Source organism: Erigeron canadensis, chromosome 4 (genome assembly GCF_010389155.1).
Source record: "Erigeron canadensis isolate Cc75 chromosome 4, C_canadensis_v1, whole genome shotgun sequence".
In the NCBI taxonomy this organism is placed as follows: domain Eukaryota; kingdom Viridiplantae; phylum Streptophyta; class Magnoliopsida; order Asterales; family Asteraceae; genus Erigeron; species Erigeron canadensis.
The window spans coordinates 29,337,330-29,358,648 of NC_057764.1; the positions used below are offsets into that span (position 1 = coordinate 29,337,330).

A 21,319-nucleotide genomic window follows, 5' to 3' on the forward strand; every position below is an offset into this window, starting at 1 on the left:
CCTCCTACCACCACCACCATCATCTCCGACCACCACCATGATTTTCCGGCGACGGCGACCACCGCTACCACGACTTACACATGTGTAAGTTACATGGACTTTTTTTTGGACTCAAATTAAGCTGGACTTAATTTATCTCACCCCTATGTATCTATATATATATATCAATAATAATGATAATAATAAGAATAATGAAAAATATAGAAACCTAAAATATGACAATAAATTATTGTGTCAAACATTACTGCTCAGAAGCTATATATACGTCAACAAAATACCCCATCCTATTTCTATTTCTATTTAATTAACTTATATATGTACTGTACTACACAACTTTTTTATCCCACAAGTCAACACTACTGCACACAAACACATACATGTACCTACTACTTCATCTTCTTCAACCCCTTTTCTTTAAACCACTTCATCGGAAAATAAAAACACTACACACAGTGTATATATATATATATATATCACGTCATAGAAAGATAGTGGGCCCTTAAAGAGGAGTGGGCCCGGCTCGTTAGCACCCCTTGCACCCTTTCAAAGCCGGCCCTGGCCCGAGGGAAAATGTTGATATCAAGGAGCTTATTCTTCCTGTAATGCTATCCATGAGTCGCATCATTCCTCCATTTCCAGATTCACCATAAGGTAGCATCTATTTAAAGGGCCAAAGAACCATGAATTGCCAATTAGGTCAGGTAAAGAAATTGAGTTGAGTCAAGGAAGAGGGGCTGCACCAGCCATTTCCTTTTGTTGCTACTTGTTAATGGCAAATGTCTTTTTTTTTTCTCCCTTTCGAGGCACGGCACAAATATAAAAAACAATATTGGAACATAAGACAACACAATAAGTTTCTCAAAGATAACACATATTTGATTGTCAAAGCACTTGACAAGTTGACAGTGACACCAGGAAAGTTCATAGTGCTGCCAGAGTCATAAGATAAACCAAATAAACAATAACAAGAAACACGAAATTAGGGAAGAACTGGGATAAATAGTTATCTTATTTAGGAAGGGGGAATGTGCAAGTATAGACTTGATCAAGCAAACTTCATTCTCATTGCCCTTAAAATTTGTTAACGACACACTCCGAAGCTGCATCTGCCCTATCATGTTGCAGTCTACTTAAATATCAGGCTCTCTGCCAGCCTCGTGGAGTATAGCCTACAAGTTCAAATAATACTCAAATGCAACAACAGTGAGAATAAATAAGAATACTAGAAAAGCAATATAAAATATTTGCTTACTGTGATACATAGGGTCTCCAAATTTGTTATTTGATATATATATACTTATGGGATTTTACGAATTTACATATACATATTAACATATATACCCAATATATATATATTTATGGGATTCTTGGCCTTCTGTCTTTATACTTGGATGTGTATTAATATGCAGTTTCTTATTGTTCGAGTCTTAACAACCAAAATATAACAAGAATTAATTTCAAAAATAATTCGATTATAAGGAAATTGAATAAAGGGGAATTTGATGATCTGTGAAAGATAGGTGAAAATAACAAGGAAAGAAAAACTGAATTAATTTTGATAGAGTCGTAAGAAGTAAGAAAGAGAAAAAGAATAGATGTAAGATTGAAGAGATTGTACGAAAATACCTTCACATGTGTGGCACGTGATTCCATTTAACGGGAAAAAATTGACTACATCAATCACAGGGATAGAATATGCAACAAATTTGTGTACTTCGGATCTATTTCACGAAAATTCTTGAGTAGAGATGTAAACCACTAAAATGGACAAACCACGAGGATGAATCATGCGATTACAAAGCTGGTTGTGGGTGGCAGATTACAAAACTGCCCTCATGTGCAACTCACATGCGTCAACTTAACGGCCAAATAGTAATGCCATTAGCCACAGGGACGTAACGTGCAAAGAATATGACAAGTTTGGACAGATTTATTTAAAAAAACTTAACAATGATGCATGTAAATCACGAAAATGGGTAAACCACAGGGACAAATCCTGCAATTAACTCTATTACATTGTCAAGCATCTCTTAAAAAATATAAGTTTCGGTTAACGGCTCTAAAATTACAACTTCGATTTCAACTCCTAAATACAATCTTAGCTTTTTAACAAGTTATTATTGCAAGTTTTTTTTAGATTGAATATTACTGCAACAAAATGTAGCCAAACTCAAATTAAACACATAGAAATATTATGGAAGGACCAAATGTTAACTGTTGGGAAATCTAATGGAAGTTATATAGAAATTAATAAGCCTATATGATACGACGAATAAGATAATTTACTAATTTTTACGTATATAGTTATTTATTGATTTAGGGTTTTACTGTGAGAAATTTGGGGCAAAACTGAAATTAGCAAAAACCTTATACATGTGTTTATTTTATCATTATTAGTATATATAAAAATGGAAGTGGTTCATCGCCGCAAAGCATCCAGAGTTTCACCACAAGTTGAAGGAGAAGATGTTATGAACAAGATACCAGAGAATGTGGTCACTAATATTATGGATCGTTTGCCGCTAAGAGACGCGGTGAGGACTAGTATTTTGTCAACAAATTGGAGATTTAAGTGGACTCTTCTCACCCAACTCATCTTTGATGCAAACTTCTTTCATTATTTGTTTAGGCGGAAATTTCACTTTGATAAAACTAATATAATTATAAGTAGACTTCTCTTTCATCTTGAAGGTGGAGTTACAAAATTTTCCCTCAGTATACCCAAAGACATCAAAGTAGATGATGAGGATATTCATCATTGGGTTATGTTCCTATCTAGACTAGGAGGATTTAAGGATCTCGTCATACTAAATTGGAGTGAAACACCGGTAAAGTTGCCTACCCATCTTTTCTCTTGTCTAGAGTTGAATCGTTTGAAACTTCATCATTGTGTTTTGTTTCCTTCTTATTTTTGTGGTTTTCCAAAGCTATTGAGCTTAGAATTGCTTAATGTAAGATTTCAAGGCCATAGATGTGGGGAATTAATCGCTCAATGCCCCTTACTAGAAACTCTGAAAATTGCAAATACCAAACTTAGAGGGGGAATGAAATTGGTTGAGATTGCAAAACTCGAAAATGTCACGTTCTTAGGTTTGGCATTGTATTTGCTTGACGATATCAACACGGTCAGACTTTCCACTGTCTTCCAGCATCTCTCTCTTCTTCCAAAACTCCAGGAGCTTTATTTAGGTTTTTGAAAACTGCAAGGTAAGACCGTAAGACTATGATGGGTCTTTGAACTTCACTTTACACAATATTGCAACTTGGATTGTGTACTACTTTCACCAATTCTATTTTTTTACTTTTTTTTTTTATTTGTAACGGTACTACTTTCACCAATTGAAGTGGCTTTCTATGTACCTTTTGTAGTTCTTGCCAGAAAATGTTGCTCAAAATCCAGTCCGCATCACCTTCCCATTCCTCAAGACTCTGTCATTATTCGATATGGATTTTAGTAGTAATTCCATGTTATCATGTGCTTTTGGGTTGCTTTTTGGCTGCAGAAATTTGCAGACCCTTCATATCTCGGTAAGTGAATAGTTATGCATGATACTACGCGCTCCTCTTAAAAACTCATACATGTGTACATGAATACTTTTTTATCATGTAGGCTATATACAAGAATGCTGTCCCACTACCTCTCCTATTTTCCCAAGAGGTAGACTGTAGCACAATGGGGCAGTTGCAGCTTCGGAATGTGAAGTTAGACTATATAAAAGATTTGGAAAACGAAGTATATTTGATGAAGTGTATGCTGGCTTGTTCCCCCATGCTAAAGAGTCTTGCTATTCGATGCAACTCGTCCATAGAGAGCCATTACAAAAAGTATGAGCTGAAGTTTGAGCTTGCTAGCAAATTGTTGCAGCTCCATCGAGCCTCCCATGTAGCGAAGATATCAGTTTTTGATTATATGTATTCTTGAACCAATTTTACATTTCCTGTTTTGTGTTGATTTTGTGACTACTGTGCATGGCATGCCTTTTCCATCTGCTTGTATATTTTAGATGCTATGATATTAGTTTTGGATACACCTTATGTTATTAAATTGTCGAAAGGAGAAACGATATGACTAATTTTGATGTAATTAATTTAGCATTGGACAACAAGGTAGCATGGTTTGGACCTCACAATTGATCTCTCGGGCAAAACGGTTATTGGCCGTTGCCACATCCAGTGAGGGGTGGAGGGAGAGGAACAGAGGTAGAGATAGCATGGTTGGGACCTGACATTTGATTTCAGGCAGAACGGATTGGCCGTTGCCAAGCCAACGAGAAGAGGGAGAGGGTTCTGGACTTCTGGACCAAGTTCAAATCCACACTAGATTTTTCTAAAGGAGACAACTTGATTTATTGGAAAACCCTCCCGAGGAAGTAATTTAGTTGACAAGACTGCTATCCAAGAAAGCCATAAAACGAGCTTATTTGATTCACAAAATACCACCTTTACCCCAAATAAAAAATACATTTTTTTCCTTTCTTTGAAAGGCTTCTTTTTTCTTCTTTTCTTTATTTTACTTTATTTCCTTTATGTAAAGTAATATAATCGTAGAACAAAATAAAACGGATTTAGATACAAAACTATTCTACGAGAACATAGTTAGGTTTTTTTTTCTACTTGAAATTGTTTGAACCACATTTGTTAGAGTTATATACCAGCAGAAGAACGGATCAGCATAATATTATTAACATGCTATCGAGACCATAGCCAAAAGGATACATAGAATATACACCAATACCGCCCCAAAAGATTACATGACGATAACGATAACGACAACGGTACTCAATCCCAGTATAAGCCGAGGTACGGGGAAGGTATTATGTATACAGACCTTACCCTACACAAAGGTAGAGAAGCTGCTTCCAGATCCACCAAAGTGGGAGGGACCTCCGGCCCAAAGAGTGAAAAATAGGGTTAGATCCACCGGAATGAAAACTTTAACCGGATGGGAGTAATCTCGATCTCAAACTCTCAATCTCAAATACTCGATTTGGATCTTGAAATCATAGGCTCAAGCTCCGATCCAAGAGTAAGAGTTGTTAGAGGTGAGAAGACCAGAGAGTGGAGAGAGAGAAAAAGATTACATGTGTATCAATAAAGCTATTAACGAAATATTCCTTCCGTCCCATATTAAGTGTATTAATTTGACTTTTTGAGTCTTCTTTTTCCGACTTTGACCGAAAATATCTTTGTTTATGTTATATAACACTTGATCTAACATATATGAATTGATTGAGTTTAAAATGTAATTTTCATTGCTATAACTTTCATTAACTAATATATAACATAAACAAAGTTAATTACTGTCAAAGTCGGAAAAAAAAGACTTACCAGTCAAAATAGGACAACTCAAATGGGACGGAAAACAAAAAAGCGTGTTGGTTTACATCTTCGATTCTCGAAAATTTAAGTTGACAAAAGTATTGCTAGTATGAAAAATGTAAAACACAGCAGAAACATGCAGCATCACAACTTCGACAAACGCATCTCGATAAAATCTTAATGTAACTGAAAAGACTAGTACAAAATACTCCCATCAATTTGACTAAGTCTCGATGCCAATCATGGAGATAAAGAACATAATAACTTCATAAATAAGAACACGATCATCACATATATAAGAACATAATTTTCGAACCAAAAATTCTACTCCCTCACCAATTTCAACCACTCTGCCTCTAATCAATTTCCTTATTCTATGAACTTAAATCCTAATCAAGTATTCCAAGGGTCAGTTTCCATCCTCACTTCTGATGGTTCCACAACTTCTGTCTCGGTGGCTTCAGATGCTGATTCTAAAGTTGATTCCGTTGAATCAGCAGCAGTTTCGCTTTCCTCGACTCGTCCCCATCTTCCTCCAAGAGCGACCGCCATCATCTCGTAAATCTTCCCACCCATCTCAGCCGGACTATCAGGCTATACATTCCGATTATAACACATAAGTCAACAAACAGATTATTACAAGTAGAGGTTGCAAATTAGGTGGACGGGAAAGTTAGATTACGGACCAAAACAGCTACTTTCCTTGTACATGACAACACGGGGTCACGGGTGACCTCGAGCAGACCCGTTTCACTTTTTGTAAAAACAATAGTATCTTATATAAATAATTACCTAACTAGAGTGTCAAAATATACAATTTTTTCAAATAGATGTAAGAAGGGCCGTATCCTTTTCAACCAGTTTAAAATATACGATTTCAATATTAACTGAATTTTACCAAATGGTCTCATGTATCAAAAAAATACACTTTGGAAGACTCATTTGACCTTCCCTTTTGAGCCAACTGCATAACACATTAAAAATAAACCATAACCAGATTCAACCCATCCCTAGGAAACAAACTCAAAATTGCCACTTCTAAATACAAGAGTAGTAGAGAATCAAGCATTGAAGAGAGAAGAAGCTTACAGTGAATCCACTAGAGATCAAAGCTGTTTCATATAAGAGATCCACAGCCCTCTTGGCCTCACCACTTTCAGGTGCATTTTTGCATGCAGCCTACAGTATTCACGCACATGAGAATTTAAACATTATCTGAGCAACTCAATTGGCTCCTTCTATAGAAAATTCTCGGAGGGAAAGATACACTCTACTAATGTCTACCTTCCCATAATGACAGGGAGGCAAACTAGTAAGTCAACTTCGGGTTGTAAAAATGGAAATAGTCAAGTGATACCAAACAATGAACATTAAAACAAAATAATAAGATAAAGAAGGTATTTACATTTAAGTCCTTGATGATCGGATGGTCTGGGTTGACTTCCAATATTCTTCTTCCCCTCATGAATTCCAAGGTTGAAGTATCACCAAGAGTCTGTGCTTTCATTAACCTGAAAATTTTAAGATATGCATATCATGTCACGTTCAATCGGGGAAAGAATACAGTCACCATTACAAGTACCAAAACAATACATACCGTTCCATGTTGGCAGACCATCCAAACTTGCCAGACACAAGAACACATGGAGAAGAACTCAAACGGCTTGAGACTTGTACTTTTGCAACTTTGTCACCAAGTTGTTGTTTCATCCAATCACAAAGAAGGATATACTCTTGCTTATTTTCTCTCTCTTTTAACCTCATCCGCATCACCTGCAACATTAATCATCCTCTTCAGAAAAAAAAAGAAAAAAAAAAAAAAAAAAAACTAATGCATCACTAGATTAATGTGTAATAGAACTGCTGAAAACTGGATATTCAACAACAGACCCAAAGGTCCGCATTAACCCTCTATATTATTTACAACAACCAGCATACAAAATCTCGTGTTAATAATTATTCTTTTTAACGAAAATGTGAAATCAAAAGCATTTAGAGTGTATTTAGTAGTAGAAAAGTAGGAATGTTTTCTAGAAAGAATTTCAAGGGAATCATGGAAAACAGAAAACATGTTCAAATCTGAGTTTTCCAAAATAACTCACTGAAAACAGAAAACTATGTTTACCAACTTAGAAACTCCCTTGGGGAACTAATGGAAAGCTCTTTGCATTTTCAAAAATTTTCAAGGGTTTACTATGAACGAAAAGCCTCTCATTTTCGTGAAAAATGGGAACGGAAAATTTGAGAAAGATTTTTGCAACTAAACGCACCCTTAAACACTGTAAATCTTAAATCAGCAAGTAACAGTTGGTCAGTTACTACTAAACATACCAAGCTCGAGATCTTCCTTGCTCACATCCACAAATTTCTTCTCTTTATATGTCTGAAGGTTCTGAATAGCGACCTCATCAATAGGCTCAACTAAAAATAACACCTGCAGATTTTTCACGAGATTTTTTTAACCTTGATAACCAAAATAATCAAAAAAGAAACTGTTTCATTTTTACAGTTTTCGTTTTTATATGTTAATCCAAAAATAAACTATGGTAAGAGGCATACCTCGATACCCTTTTGCACCAATTTCTCCAAGAAAGGAGCAGACTTGGCACTTTTCAAGCTATCGGTGGCAATATAATAAATGGCATTTTGCTTCTCATCCATGTTGTCAATATACTGATCCAGGCTTATCAGCTCATCTTCACTCTTTGATGAAAAAAATCGTAGCAGTGGAGTTATTCGTTTATGATTTCCAGTGTCCTCAATGCATCCCAACTTGACAAACTTGCCAAAATTTTCCCAAAACTTTCTATAATCCTGAAATTATTTGATCAAATGTGAGTTCAAAAGAAATCATAAAGGATAAAAGAAGATGAAAAAACAAAATCCATTGAATTTTCTTATTACCTCCTTGTTCTCGCTATCAGCTAGATCTTGTATCATGTCAAAAGTTTTCCTAACAAGCCTCTTTCGCATTATCCTTACCTAAAGTACAAGAAACAAAAAGCGGAGAATGCTTTCAGTATATACTCATGTGACACTTGCTGCACAAAATTGTAAGACTAAAACTTCACCAAGATATGCATAAGAGTTTGCGACGTTCATTAACAGAGGTGGCAAAATAGGTGGTCACGCTGTTCATATAATGGGTCAATAGGGGTTTATGTCCATGGGAGATGCTTTCTAGTGCGGGACAAAACAAGTCAGGTCGTATTGAAACCCTTTTTGTCTATCAGATTGTCCAATATAGGAACAAAAATTCTAACAATTACCTAAGTTTCATTACAATGACATCAGAGTAATGTGCGGTAAAATTACACAACACTTTGGGCAACTTTCATCCCGTTTGACCAACTTGGCATATTTCCTCTTACGCTATTCTATTCAATTCACCGTTGTGACCCGTTAGAAAAAGCATTAACACATGACCTTACTCGGGCAGTTCGCAAGCAAATGGCTTGAACTTACCACCTCTGCCCTCTGGTCACTTTTATATTGTAATTTTATCATGTAGAGATGAGATTATAAACATACAATTCGGCTTTCTTGAAGAATCTCGCGAGAAACATTGAGAGGAAGATCATTAGAATCCACCACACCCTTCACAAAGCTCAAGTACCTGGGAAACTGCATGCCAAGAATCACAGTAAGTATTTCATATAATAAGGTCAAGAAGTCGTAACGAATTCCAGGTGTTGAATTAGTGACTAAACTCTTACCAGTTCACCATCAAAATCATCTGAAATGAATACACGCTTCACATAAAGACGTATGTTCTTTGTTTTAGGATTGACTACATCTTCATTGTTCATTGGCGCCATTCCAGGGATATAAATTACACTTCTGAATTCCACTTCACCCTGCACACATTGAAACAGTTGATGCATGAGATATTATGTCAAATCTATAAAAAAAAAATTAAAAAAAAAAAAAGAGATAGTAAGTACCTCAGTGGTGAAGTGAGTGTATGCAAGAGGATCCAGAAACTCGCTGAATGTCTTCTTGTAGAATTCATTGTATTGATCCTTTTCAATTTCCTTGGGATTTCTCATCTGTGTTTCAACCATATAATTAGTGAATTATCAAGCAAACAAGTCACTACAACTGTTACTTTGATTCCATGAGGAGAAGTATGTAACCGCGTTATGATCTAACTTACCCATATAGGTTTTGTCTCGTTGGCTAACTCCCAATCCCAATACTTCTCAGTTTTTGTCTTCTTCTTCTTCTCACCCTGGAGACCAGCAGAAGGAGCAAACAGACAACATTACTAAAAAATCCAATTAAGCTAGGGGTGCCAATATGGGTACGGCCAATGAGTTAGTTAACGGATGAGTTGGTCCGAAAGAAAACACAACCAGAATCAACCTATTAATAAATAGATGGGTCAAAATTGCCTCATTCACAATAAGCTAATCAAATTTCTATTTGGCTCTCCAGGCATTACCTCAGGTGGTGTTTCCTCTCCCTCTTTTGGTTCTTCCTCTTCCTCAACCTGGAAAAAATGAAGTCAATGTTAGGATTGGTTAGATAACATTTTTCACTGTGTCTATCTATAATACGATGTGATGTGATCATGGGTCCATTTTCTTGATGTGTTACGTAACATACAGACTAAGATAAAAGAATCGTATACTTGATTACTTGAAATACTAATTGCAGCACGGAATAATTGTCCATCAAAATAGAAGTTACCTCGACTGTCCTTGATTTCTCCTGCCATGTGTATATGGGGAAAGAAACAAACTGGGAGTAGTTTTTCACCAGACCCTGAACCCTGCTTGGCTCTGTGAACTCGTATTTGTCATCGTCCTATAAACAATAGGGATCATCAATTCAACTTGAACAATTTTAAAATATATGTAAACCAATCAGAAAAATTTACAATATAGCTACAATATCTTTATTATCAGAAACTGTCTTTTATGTACCAGGATCGGGCTTTATAAGAAAACAATTAAGGTACCTTCAAATAAAGTGTTATTTCCGTTCCACGACGACGCTGTTTCTCGGGATCAGTTTCTTCTCTAATCACATATGAGCTACTATCGGCTGATGCTTCCCAAATGTACTGCTTGTCTGATTTGGGACTCTTTGTAGACACAACCACCTGATTGCATACGAGAGTTAAGCATTTAAAATCCACTACCAAGTAGATAAAGTAACAATAGCAAAATAGGTGGGTCGGATACGGCCCAATAATAACTAAATTATTGAGTGAAAAACATTTACAACTTTTTTAATCAAGTTGATGTAAATCTTTATCATTTAATGAAATGAATATGAGATTTTATGCATTGAGAAATACCATTTTGACAACATTTGGACGGTCATAACTGTTAAACATAGAACCCTTTGTCCTGTTCCTTTTACACTACTTCTAGTTCAACTTAATCCTTTTACAAAGAGGATCACCGTCAGCCTTTCACAAGGAAAGGGGTCAAATTGCCACCGGCCGAGGACAAATGCTGTGAACTATCAAAAGTTAAAGAGAAAAAGCAATCAGGTACCTTTTCGGCAACTAGAAAAGCCGAATAGAACCCAACACCAAATTGACCAATCAAACTATTATCGTTGCCAAGATCCTTGTTCTCCTATAACACACAAAGAAGCACAGAAGATCTTATATTAGAAACTGATGTATGACCTTTTTGTTGGTTTAGTAATTGTATGAACAGCAAAGAAAGTACCTTAAGAGCACTCAAGAACTTAGAAGTTCCACTTTGAGCAATGGTTCCAAGACAATCTATTAGTTCCTCTCTGGTCATTCCAATACCAGTATCTCTACAGAATATAATAATATTAATTATTTAAAATGAAAATATACATCTTCAACAGAGGAAACTTCTGGAGAGTATATAATCTTACGAAATTGTGATGGTCCCTTTTTCTGGATCAGGTTGGATACGGATCTCCAAATCGCCAGCATCTCCAAGTAAAGATGGGTCCGTTACACTTAAGAATCTCAGTTTATCAAGAGCATCACTTGCATTACTGAATCAAAAGAAAATAAACACTTAAAATTGTTAAAACTAAAATTTCTCTACTCTATGCACCAAACTCATAAAATTTGAGCATACAAACTAAAACTCGAAACTTGAAAAAAAAAATGTATGCAACCAAATGATAAGAAACCGTATTCATTACATATAATATCTAACACTGTAGCACAAAATAAAGTCTTTACCTCACAAGCTCCCTGAGGAAAATTTCTTTGTGGCTGTATAAACTATGAACAATTAGATTCATCAGTCTAGAAACCTGCAACCACAAATTTAAAAAAAAAAACACAGTTTCAGGACCACTAAAGAATCTTTCGAAGAAAATGAGAACACCATCATAAATTCGAACCTTTTTTTCAACCAAGCAAAAACCTTTTTACGGACTTGTAACATCACAATGAATTATACAAAACCCCGATCAAAATCATAAAACCATGTCATCAAGTTATTAAAAAAACTAGTGTATGTGAGTCAACATAAGGTGGATAACATTTGAACTTCAGAAGCACTCATGAATCTTTAAAAGCCAATAAGAACAACACCTCCTTTTTAGCCAAGTATTAACCTTTTTCTTTTATAAGCCTTGTAACATCACAACTAATTCTCCTAAACAACAAAATTATGTCACATATATGCATATCATTAGATGACATAAGTCAAAAACTATCAACAAAAACATTTTTCAAAATTATATATTATAAGAAACTACACTATAAAAATGTCCAAAACACAAGATAAATAAAATATAAATTATTAGATGAATTTCATTAAAACAATTTACAAGATAACTAATTGACCTCTACACATGAAAAAAATTATTTCTTGATTTAAATTCCAGTCAATAGCTAATCATAAGAACATATATATAAACACAAAAACTAATTACCCTATAACAATTATGAAAATTGGTCAGCCTAAATCTTAGCTTAAGACACTAAACTTGAGAATAAAATAAAAAGGTTTCTTGATTCAATTTCCATTCAATCAAATTATCAATAAATATATATATATATATATACACACACACACAACAGATACATCTGAGTCAATAATTGACCATTTTGGACACAGAAAGTAATGAAAAACCAAAAAAGACTAAAACTTGAAAGAACCCCACCTCAGCTTGATACTCATACTTCTCTTCCGAAGATTCAGGGGCTTCTTTTTCAGCAACAGCAGCACCTTCACATCTAACAACCACACTATTTCCTCTTTTACCCACTTCCCATTTCAACCCAGAACAAGAAAAGTTGTTACCTTTTTTATGATGCAAAAAAGCATTTCTTAAATATAACTTATTATTATTATGACTAGTATTGGATTTTGATGAAAAAAGTGGGAGTGATGCAATAGAAGATGGTGTTAAAGTTATCTTGTTTAGAACAGGGGCCATATTGAAGAAAAATGAAGAAGATAAGATAAAACCCTATGAAGAAAGTAGAGTGAAAAAACAAAACCCCCCTTTGGGAAAATGAGGAAAGATAATTGGGGGTTTTAGAGAGGATTGGAAGATGATTCTAGAAAGAGGGACGGCTGTGTTTGGATGTTTTTTAATTGTTGTTGAGGATTAGTATATTGTAAGGTGTAGATGTTGCCATTTCATCAAGCCTTTACGTTATCTTGTACTACTTGTTTCTTCATTTCATTTGTGTTAATTACTCATATACTTTGGGTAAATTGTATTAACTTATGTTATATCTCTTTAATTATCATATTAGCTTAAAAATCATATAAATATGATAATCTTATCTTTAGATTTTTCACACAATATCATCTTATAGATTATGAAAAAAATTTAAGCTTATAATTTTTAAAAAAAATCGTTACCCAATTTTTGATTTATATACAATACTATAAATACTACTTTGTAAAATAGTAAAAAATAAATTACTTTTTCATTTTTCGGATTATGGTTAACATTGTTGAAGTTAAACTTATGACATTTGCAAAATAAAATGAAGGGCCAAGTATAAATATCGTTCATGTGGATGGTAATTTTTATAATTTTATTTCTCTATTAAATATTTGATCAAAATTATCTTTATGGTTTGCATTTCATTCTTATTTTTATTAAGTCCTCACACGTGCAAGTCATGTAAGAGGAATTTTCATCATTTCATTTCTCTTCTTCCCCACATCTTTAAAATCATCCATGTGGTTTATTGTTTTTGTAATTTTCATTTTTGTCGTTTTCTGTTTTAAGTTCAGACATTTAATCAAACACATTGTCTGCATAATCTTATATATATATAATTGCGAATGTTATGATATGTATAGACAACAAGTCTCATTTAAAAAAGTAAAGTCATGGTTCGTTCTGCCTGATAAGGAGACTTGTTAATATCAAATTGCAAGTTATTATCGGTACTGAAAGTGCCTAATGATAAACAGGTTGATGTTGTAAGTTAAACAAAATATCATAAATAGGTGGTTGATAATTTTTTATTTTTATTTTAAGATCTTACAAAGTATTAGAAAGAACTTTTATCAACTACCCGTTTCAGTCTAATATGTGATCAATATAATATAGAGAGAAACATGAAACTTTAATCTAATTAATCCATCTCATATGCCTAATGAGTTTCTAAACATTTGTTTGTATTTTGTTTGTTAAGGAATTCTTTATTTTTTTAGTGACACTTATTTGAATTTTACATTTACATACTCATTAAACAATATAAACGGCGGTAATGAAAGTGGTAAGTTAACAATCTCTACATCCGTTATCTATGTTATCTATATATATATACTCCTTTGTAAAACAAACTTTTCCTCCGCCTTCTTAATTTTAAGAACCTGAAATGACACATTTACCCTTCATCTTAATACATCTTTATTTTTATTTTATAGACTGTGACTAAAATGTCCTTAAAAAAATTAGCATGTATCTATCTCTCATGCAGAAACATCTATACTTCTTTAGAAAACAAACTTCCCCTCCGCCTCCTTAATTTTAAGAACCTGAAATTACACAATTACTTTCCATTTTAATACATCTTTATTTCTATCTTATAGAATGTGACTAAAATGTCCTTAAAAAAATTCAACATCTATTTCTATTTTAATACCACACCATCACCGTCGTCGTTACCGCTGCTGCATTGCGCGGGCACCAATCTAGTTTGTTGTAAACCGAAATGTTTATAAACCTTAACTTTTTAAGTTTTTATATGAGGTTAGAATCCATATTTGGTATCGTGTTTAAAATTTCATAATATAAGTTCCACAAAATTAAAGGGTTTGTAGCTAAAATCTGATATTTAGTCATGTGTTATATATGTGACTTCAATTAGTTATATTTTATGGATTACCAGTAAATATTTAATGATCGAAGACCATAAATTCGTCATATTAATCTCTTCTAGTTACAAAATCATCAAATACCTCAAATCAGTTATGCAATACAATAACTGTGACATATGTTTTATTTGATTATTAGACGATATAACTTACATTGCTGTTTGTGTAATAGTCTTAAACATGTATAGATTTATGGTAATATAACGGAAACAAATGCTTAATATCATCATTACATATCACTTTAAATGGATTTAATTATAGTTATTTATTTTTATATATAGCGACAAATACTTTATTGCTAAACTACTTGATATGCAGAAATTAGGAATTTAGAGAGAAAAGAGGAATTTTGTATCAAATCAAGATCTGATTAATATTGAGCTGAAAAAGGGCTTATATAGCCGATACAAGTCGTTGACTATTCTAACAGAATAACCGTCAATTGTTACACAAAGACCCCCTGGACTATGACTATTACACTAAAGCTCCCTGTTACTTATTTGATTATTTTACATGTAACAATACTTCCCCCTTATAGATTTTTGTCCTCAAAAATCAAAGTGTGGGAAACGAGCTTGAACAACATCAATGAACTCCCAGGAAGCATCTTCAACTGGTAGACCCTCCCACAGAATCAAAACCTTAGCACTCACTTTGCCTTTCTGTTTGATCATCTGCCTATCTAGCACAGCTTTTGGTTGTAGCAGAGGTTTGGTGGTAGTAGGCAGGGGAACACTCTTAGGAAGTGGACCATGGGCCTGTTTGAGAAGTGACACATGGAAGGTGTGGTAAATTTGAGCAGAATCAGGTAAATGCAACTTATAAGCCACCTTCCCAATCCTTTTATCAATTTGGAATGGACCAAAATACTTTGGTGACAACTTCCTGTTATGATGACCCTTGAGAGATTGTTGGGCAAAAGGATGAAGTTTCACAAAAACCCAGTCTCCTTCACTGAACTCCCGGTCAGACCTGTGAGCATCTGCCAATTGCTTCATCCTGTTCCTTGTGGATTCCAAATTCATCTTCAATTTCTGAATCATTGCTTCTCTATCTCTGTAAGTATGTTCCACTGCAACAATGGTTGTATCATTTGGAATATATGGAATGTGAATATTAGGTTTAACTCCATACAAAGCTTCATGTGGAGATATCTTAATAGCAGTGTGCCAAGAGGTATTATACCACCATTGAGCCAATGGCAACCACTTAACCCATTGCTGAGGATCATCCATGCACATATGTCTCAAGTAAGCCTCCAAGCATCTATTCAACACCTCTGTTTGACCATCTGTTTGTGGATGGTATGCAGAGGACATATGTAACTCTACACCTTGCAATCTCATAAACTCCTTCCAAAACTGACTCAAAAATACAGGATCTCTATCACTTACAATGGTTGATGGGCAGCCATGTAATTTAAAGATATTATCCATGAAAACCTTAGCAATGGTAGCAGCAGTGTAAGGATGACTTATGGCAATAAAATGACCATATTTGGTAAGCCTGTCCACCACCACAAGGACTGCATCTTTTCCTTGAACCTTTGGAAAACCAAAAATGAAATCCATAGCAACATCACTGAAGATTGTATCAGGAATGGGCAGTGGTTGTAGCAACCCAGGGTATGCTACATTCTCATTCTTTGATCTTTGACAAGTTGTACATTCCTTCACAAATTTCTGCACATCCTTATAACCTCCTTTCCAATAGAACAATTCCTTAAGCTTGATCAGTGTGGGATTGACTCCTGAGTGACCTCCAGTGGGAGAAGAATGACAATAAGAGATTATATATGTCCTTAATGTAGCATTTTTTGGAATAAAGAGCTTATTTTTCCTTTTAAGTACTCTGCCATCCCAAGTCATATGAGGGACCTGCTCTCCTTTTTCCAATCTAGCAATCACATCTTGAACATCCTTATCATTCTTCCAAGTATCCTGGATTCTGTCCCATAATAAGCTGTGAATAAAACTGACACCCATCTGCATAATTTCCACACTCTCCACTCTAGAGAGAGCATCAGCCACCTTATTTTCCACTCCTTGTTTATACCCAATTTCATAGTCGTATCCCAACAATTTAGAAAGCCACTTTTGTTGCAAAGGTGTCACAATTTTTTGTTCCAAAAGATATTTGAGGCTTCTATGATCAGTCTTTATCATAAAATGGGCATGAATCAAGTAATGATGCCACTGTTTCACAGCCAAAATAATGGCAAGAAGTTCCTTCTCATATACAGACCAACCCTGCCGTCTTGGTGATAAAGCCTTGCTAATATAAGCCAAGGGATGACCATCTTGAAGCAAAACTGCTCCTATACCCTTAGAGGAAACATCAATCTCGATGACAAACATTTTATTGAAATCTGGTAATCTCAATACAGGAGGAGAAATCAATGCCATTTTTAACTGATCAAATGCATGTTGTGCCTCTGGACCCCAAAGGAAGCAATCCTTCTTTAATAAATATGTGAGTGGCTTAGCTACAATACCAAATGATTGAACAATTCGTCTATAATATTCAGCCAGCCCCAAGAATCCCCTTAACTGTTTAACAGTTGTAGGAACAGGCCATTCTTGAACTGCTCTTGTCTTTTTAGGATCAGTAGATACTCCATTTCTATTGATGATATGACCAAGATACTCTACCTTATCACCTCCAAAAGAACATTTGGATTGTTTTGCCTTCAATGAATTATTTCTCATAATATCCAAAACAACCTCTAAATCAATCAAATGTTGCTCCCAATTTCCACTATATACTCATCAAAAAATACCAGAGTAGTTTTCCTCATTACCTCCTTAAAAGTGTGATTCATAAGAGCTTGAAAAGTGGCTGGTGCATTGGTGAGACCAAAAGGGAGGACCAGAAATTCATAATGTCCCTGATGAGTCTTGAATGCAGTCTTGTAGACATCATCTTCATGCATTCTGATTTGGTGATAACCAGATCTGAGATCCAACTTAGAAAAAACTGTTGCTCCTTGTAACTCATCTAATAAGTCCTCAATGAGAGGAATGGGAAATACATCCTTAATTGTGGCCTCATTCAATTTCCTATAATCAATACACATTCTCCAACTCCCATCCTTCTTCTTCACTAGTACTACAGGGGCTGCAAATGAGCTAGTACTACTCCTTATTACTCCTGAATCTAATAATTCTTTAGTCATCTTTTCTATCACATCTTTCTGCAACTTTGGATATCTATAAGGCTTAAGATTCAAGTCCTTACTCCCTTCTTTAAGGTTAATTCTATGATCAATGGTCCTAATTGGTGGTAGACCTTTTGGGACTTCAAACACATCTGCAAACTTCTGCAGTAAAGCACTTAATCCCACTTGTGTGCCCTGTTCTTGATGCACCTTTACCACAGGCTGATATAATTCACTTTCTTGTGATGAATTATGTATAGCAAATAGTTGAGCCTGAACTACTTTGGTAGAAGTTGATAGCAATGAGGTCAATTTCTCAATAGAGCACAAACTCACTCCTTGCTGCTGACTGCCCTTCAGTACTACATCCTTCCCATTCATCTTATATTGCATTGTCAAATGCTGGAAATTCCATATAATGTCTCCTAGTTGAGATAGCCATTGCACACCCAACACTATGTCATAGTTGTTCAAGGCTATAACTAACATGTCTGCCATATACCAATTGCCTTGCATACTCCACTGAAATTCCTTACAAAGGTTGGCACAGTCCATATTATTACCATTTGCCACTGATACTAACATGTTAGAAACATGTTGTATACCCTGCCTCACCTTTTCTGCTACTCTTGTACTCATGAAATTATGAGTAGAGCCACTGTCAACTAAGATGTGCAATTTTCTAGTGCCTATAGTACCCACAATCTGCATAGTGTTGAATGAAGGAATTCCTAAAATTGCATTTATTGATATTTGTGGATTGCCTTGGACAGCTAAGAGCTCAGGGGTGTTTAAATCTATCAGATCCATCTCATTTTCCTTGTAGATTTAACTGATAGATTTACAAGTAGGTTTATGGAGGAGAAGAGGGCTAAGGGTGAGTGTTTCTATTGCAATGAGAAGTTTGTGGCAGGCCACAATAAGGTCTGCAAGGCACCCTTGCAGACCTTATTGTGGCCTGCCACAAACTTCTCATTGCAATAGAAGCACTCACCCTTAGCCCTCTTCTCCTCCATAAACCTACTTGTGACCTTCTTAGGCACTAAAGCATTAGAAGGGATTGCATTAACTGGAGTAGGTAGGAAAGGTTGTTTGGCATTACTAGTCAACACATTAGTTCTAGTATTTGCATTTCTAGCACTAAAACTACTAGTGAAACCTCCATACTTACCGCCTAAAGTTTTTGATGCATTATCCTGTAATTTTGCTAGGGAATATGTGTCTCTTAGAGTTTTAGGCCTAAACAGTCTCACTACACACTTGAGTTCAGGCTTTAATCCCTCTACAAACAAGCTAATAGAATATTCCTCACAAATTGTAACCTTATTCAGTAATGCATCAAAAGCATCACAGTAATCATCGAGTTCACCTGTCTGAGTAAGAGCTTTCAAAGCTCCCATGGCGTCTTCAATCATCGTCTGAGCAAATCTAGCAGTGATAGCGCGTGAGTACTCTGTCCAGCCTATTGTATCAATAGTTTTATCATTCGATTTCATATATGCTAGATGCCACTGCAATGCACGGCCTTCCATATGCATTGCTGCATAACGAGCCTTCTTCTCTTCAGGAGTAGCATCAGTTATGAAAAAATGATCACATCTGTAGCTCCAGCCTTCCACATCATCACCTTCAAATTTAGGAAAATCAATTTTAGCTAAGCGATGTGTGTTACTTCTTTCATCTTCTCCATGAATGATCAACGATCCTTGTTTATCCATGTTTCTGGTGAGCTTATCAACTGATGCCTTCAGAGAAATAATCGTTTCCTGTGCAGATGCCAGCTCTTTCTGCATTCGTTCCATATCGGAAGCTTGATTGCGAGTAGTCATATCTGAATAGGAATTGAATTAATTGAAGGAAAAAAAATTCAAAATTAGGTCAGAATTTTGTAGAATTGAAGTGGATTGTTGTTGAATTTGAAAGAATTATGAAGAATTTACGAAAAATTAGGGTTTTGAATGAATTTTTTTTTGTGATTTTTCTGTAATTTTTGATTTTTTTGTGATTTTTTTTTAAGAACCAGTGAAATTCCGTCGAAGAGGTGATCGGAAATCTCGCCGGAGAAGATGATAACGCATCGGACAACGCTGGAACGACGTCTCTGATACCAATTAATATGCAGAAATTAGGAATTTAGAGAGAAAAGAGGAATTTTGTATCAAATCAATATCTGATTAATATTGAGCTGAAAAAGGGCTTATATAGCCGATACAAGTCGTTGACCATTCTAATAGAATAACCGTCAATTGTTACACAAAGACCCCCTGGACTATGACTATTACACTAAAGCTCCCTATTACTTATTTGATTATTTTACATGTAACACTACTTTTAGTAATTCTAACTCATCCTATCATGGATTGAACCTCACGCTTTACCCAAAAAAGCTCAAGTTTCTATCAAATGCGTTAACTATACATTGGTTATATCTATCCAAGTTATTTCTTTATATCCGTCAATGTTGGTTTCATCAGTGGTCAACTTAAATACAGTTGCATACTTCATAGATATATAAATTTGCATAGTCATTCAGTTCCGGTTACTTTTGTAAACTAAGATATGATAAACTTGTGAAAGCTTAAAAAATGGTGTCGCTTATAAGTTATAAGAACTCACTTTAGACATGGAAATAATCATTCTATTTTCGGTTTTCCTAAACACATTCTATAGATATACCATTATACCTATACAAGAAGCATGCTGAAAGTGGAGAATGGAGATGAAATGACATGGCTTTAAATCCAACTTAAATAGAGGTATTCTAAACATGTACCGTCTATCATTATCATTTCATTATATTATAAGCATTATAATTATAATATACATAACTTTACGTATCTTTAGACTTTAGTTGTATGACTTGTATCATAAAATTAAAAGAAATACAAAGGGGAAAATGATTAAATGAGAGGCAATGATCACATCTGATCATTTCTCTGGTGTCAAACCAAAAGAGTAGGATTTTAGTATGATTTAACAAGTCCATTGGGTTGGGCCCATACAAGGTGAGCACGTCTCAAATAGTCAAATTAATGTGAGCACAAAAGTTGGGCTTTTATGAACCATCCTATTCTCAATGCTTGGAAGGTTGGGGGTTTGATTAAGGTCGTGGAGTGAGATGGTGGGGTGGCACGGGTGATACACACCACACCAGTACACCACAGCGGCACCACAAATTTGCTTCACCTTATTGAGAAAAGAAAATTTTTCAAACTTATTAAATACTTACTATCCGAGAATACGAAATATTATTTATCCTATCAGTTAACTAAGTTGATTGTAAACTTTTTTTTGTTAGTTTTAATTATAATTCTAACATTTCCAAATTTAAATAAACATTATTTTTAAAAATTTAACAAGCTAAAGTTTCACTAAAAGTTATATAAAGCTCATTTTATCGACTCAAAGTAGCATCAATTAACAAATTGAGAAATTACAGGATGTAGTTGTTACCATTACATCACGCAATTATAATGGTGGTCTCTACTAGTTCTACCCAACAAACCCCCGGTATGGGAAGTTATATTCGTACCACCTAACTTGA

The 21,319-nt window shown here is 34.9% G+C and overlaps 2 protein-coding genes across 2 annotated transcripts; one reads left to right on the forward strand and one right to left on the reverse strand.

The window, feature by feature from the left end:
• The first annotated feature begins 2,408 nt into the window (after positions 1-2,408).
• LOC122597343 (F-box/FBD/LRR-repeat protein At1g13570-like) lies at positions 2,409-3,922 on the forward strand. The gene is made up of 3 exons (XM_043769945.1): positions 2,409-3,125; positions 3,370-3,528; positions 3,611-3,922. Exons 1-3 carry the CDS (start codon positions 2,409-2,411, stop codon positions 3,920-3,922), a joined length of 1,188 nt encoding a protein of 395 aa, XP_043625880.1.
• Positions 3,923-5,470: 1,548 nt separating this feature from the next.
• Positions 5,471-12,765, reverse strand: LOC122595002 (heat shock protein 90-5, chloroplastic). Its single transcript, XM_043767280.1, is given in 20 exon segments — positions 5,471-5,913; positions 6,409-6,498; positions 6,725-6,830; positions 6,917-7,074; positions 7,076-7,092; positions 7,651-7,753; positions 7,879-8,133; positions 8,224-8,301; positions 8,851-8,943; positions 9,036-9,176; positions 9,264-9,368; positions 9,476-9,550; positions 9,764-9,811; positions 10,012-10,128; positions 10,283-10,426; positions 10,827-10,910; positions 11,007-11,100; positions 11,185-11,310; positions 11,504-11,577; positions 12,436-12,765. Coding segments are annotated over 20 exon segments (2,385 nt in total). The 5' UTR covers positions 12,712-12,765; the 3' UTR covers positions 5,471-5,712.
• Positions 12,766-21,319: the final 8,554 nt, after the last annotated feature.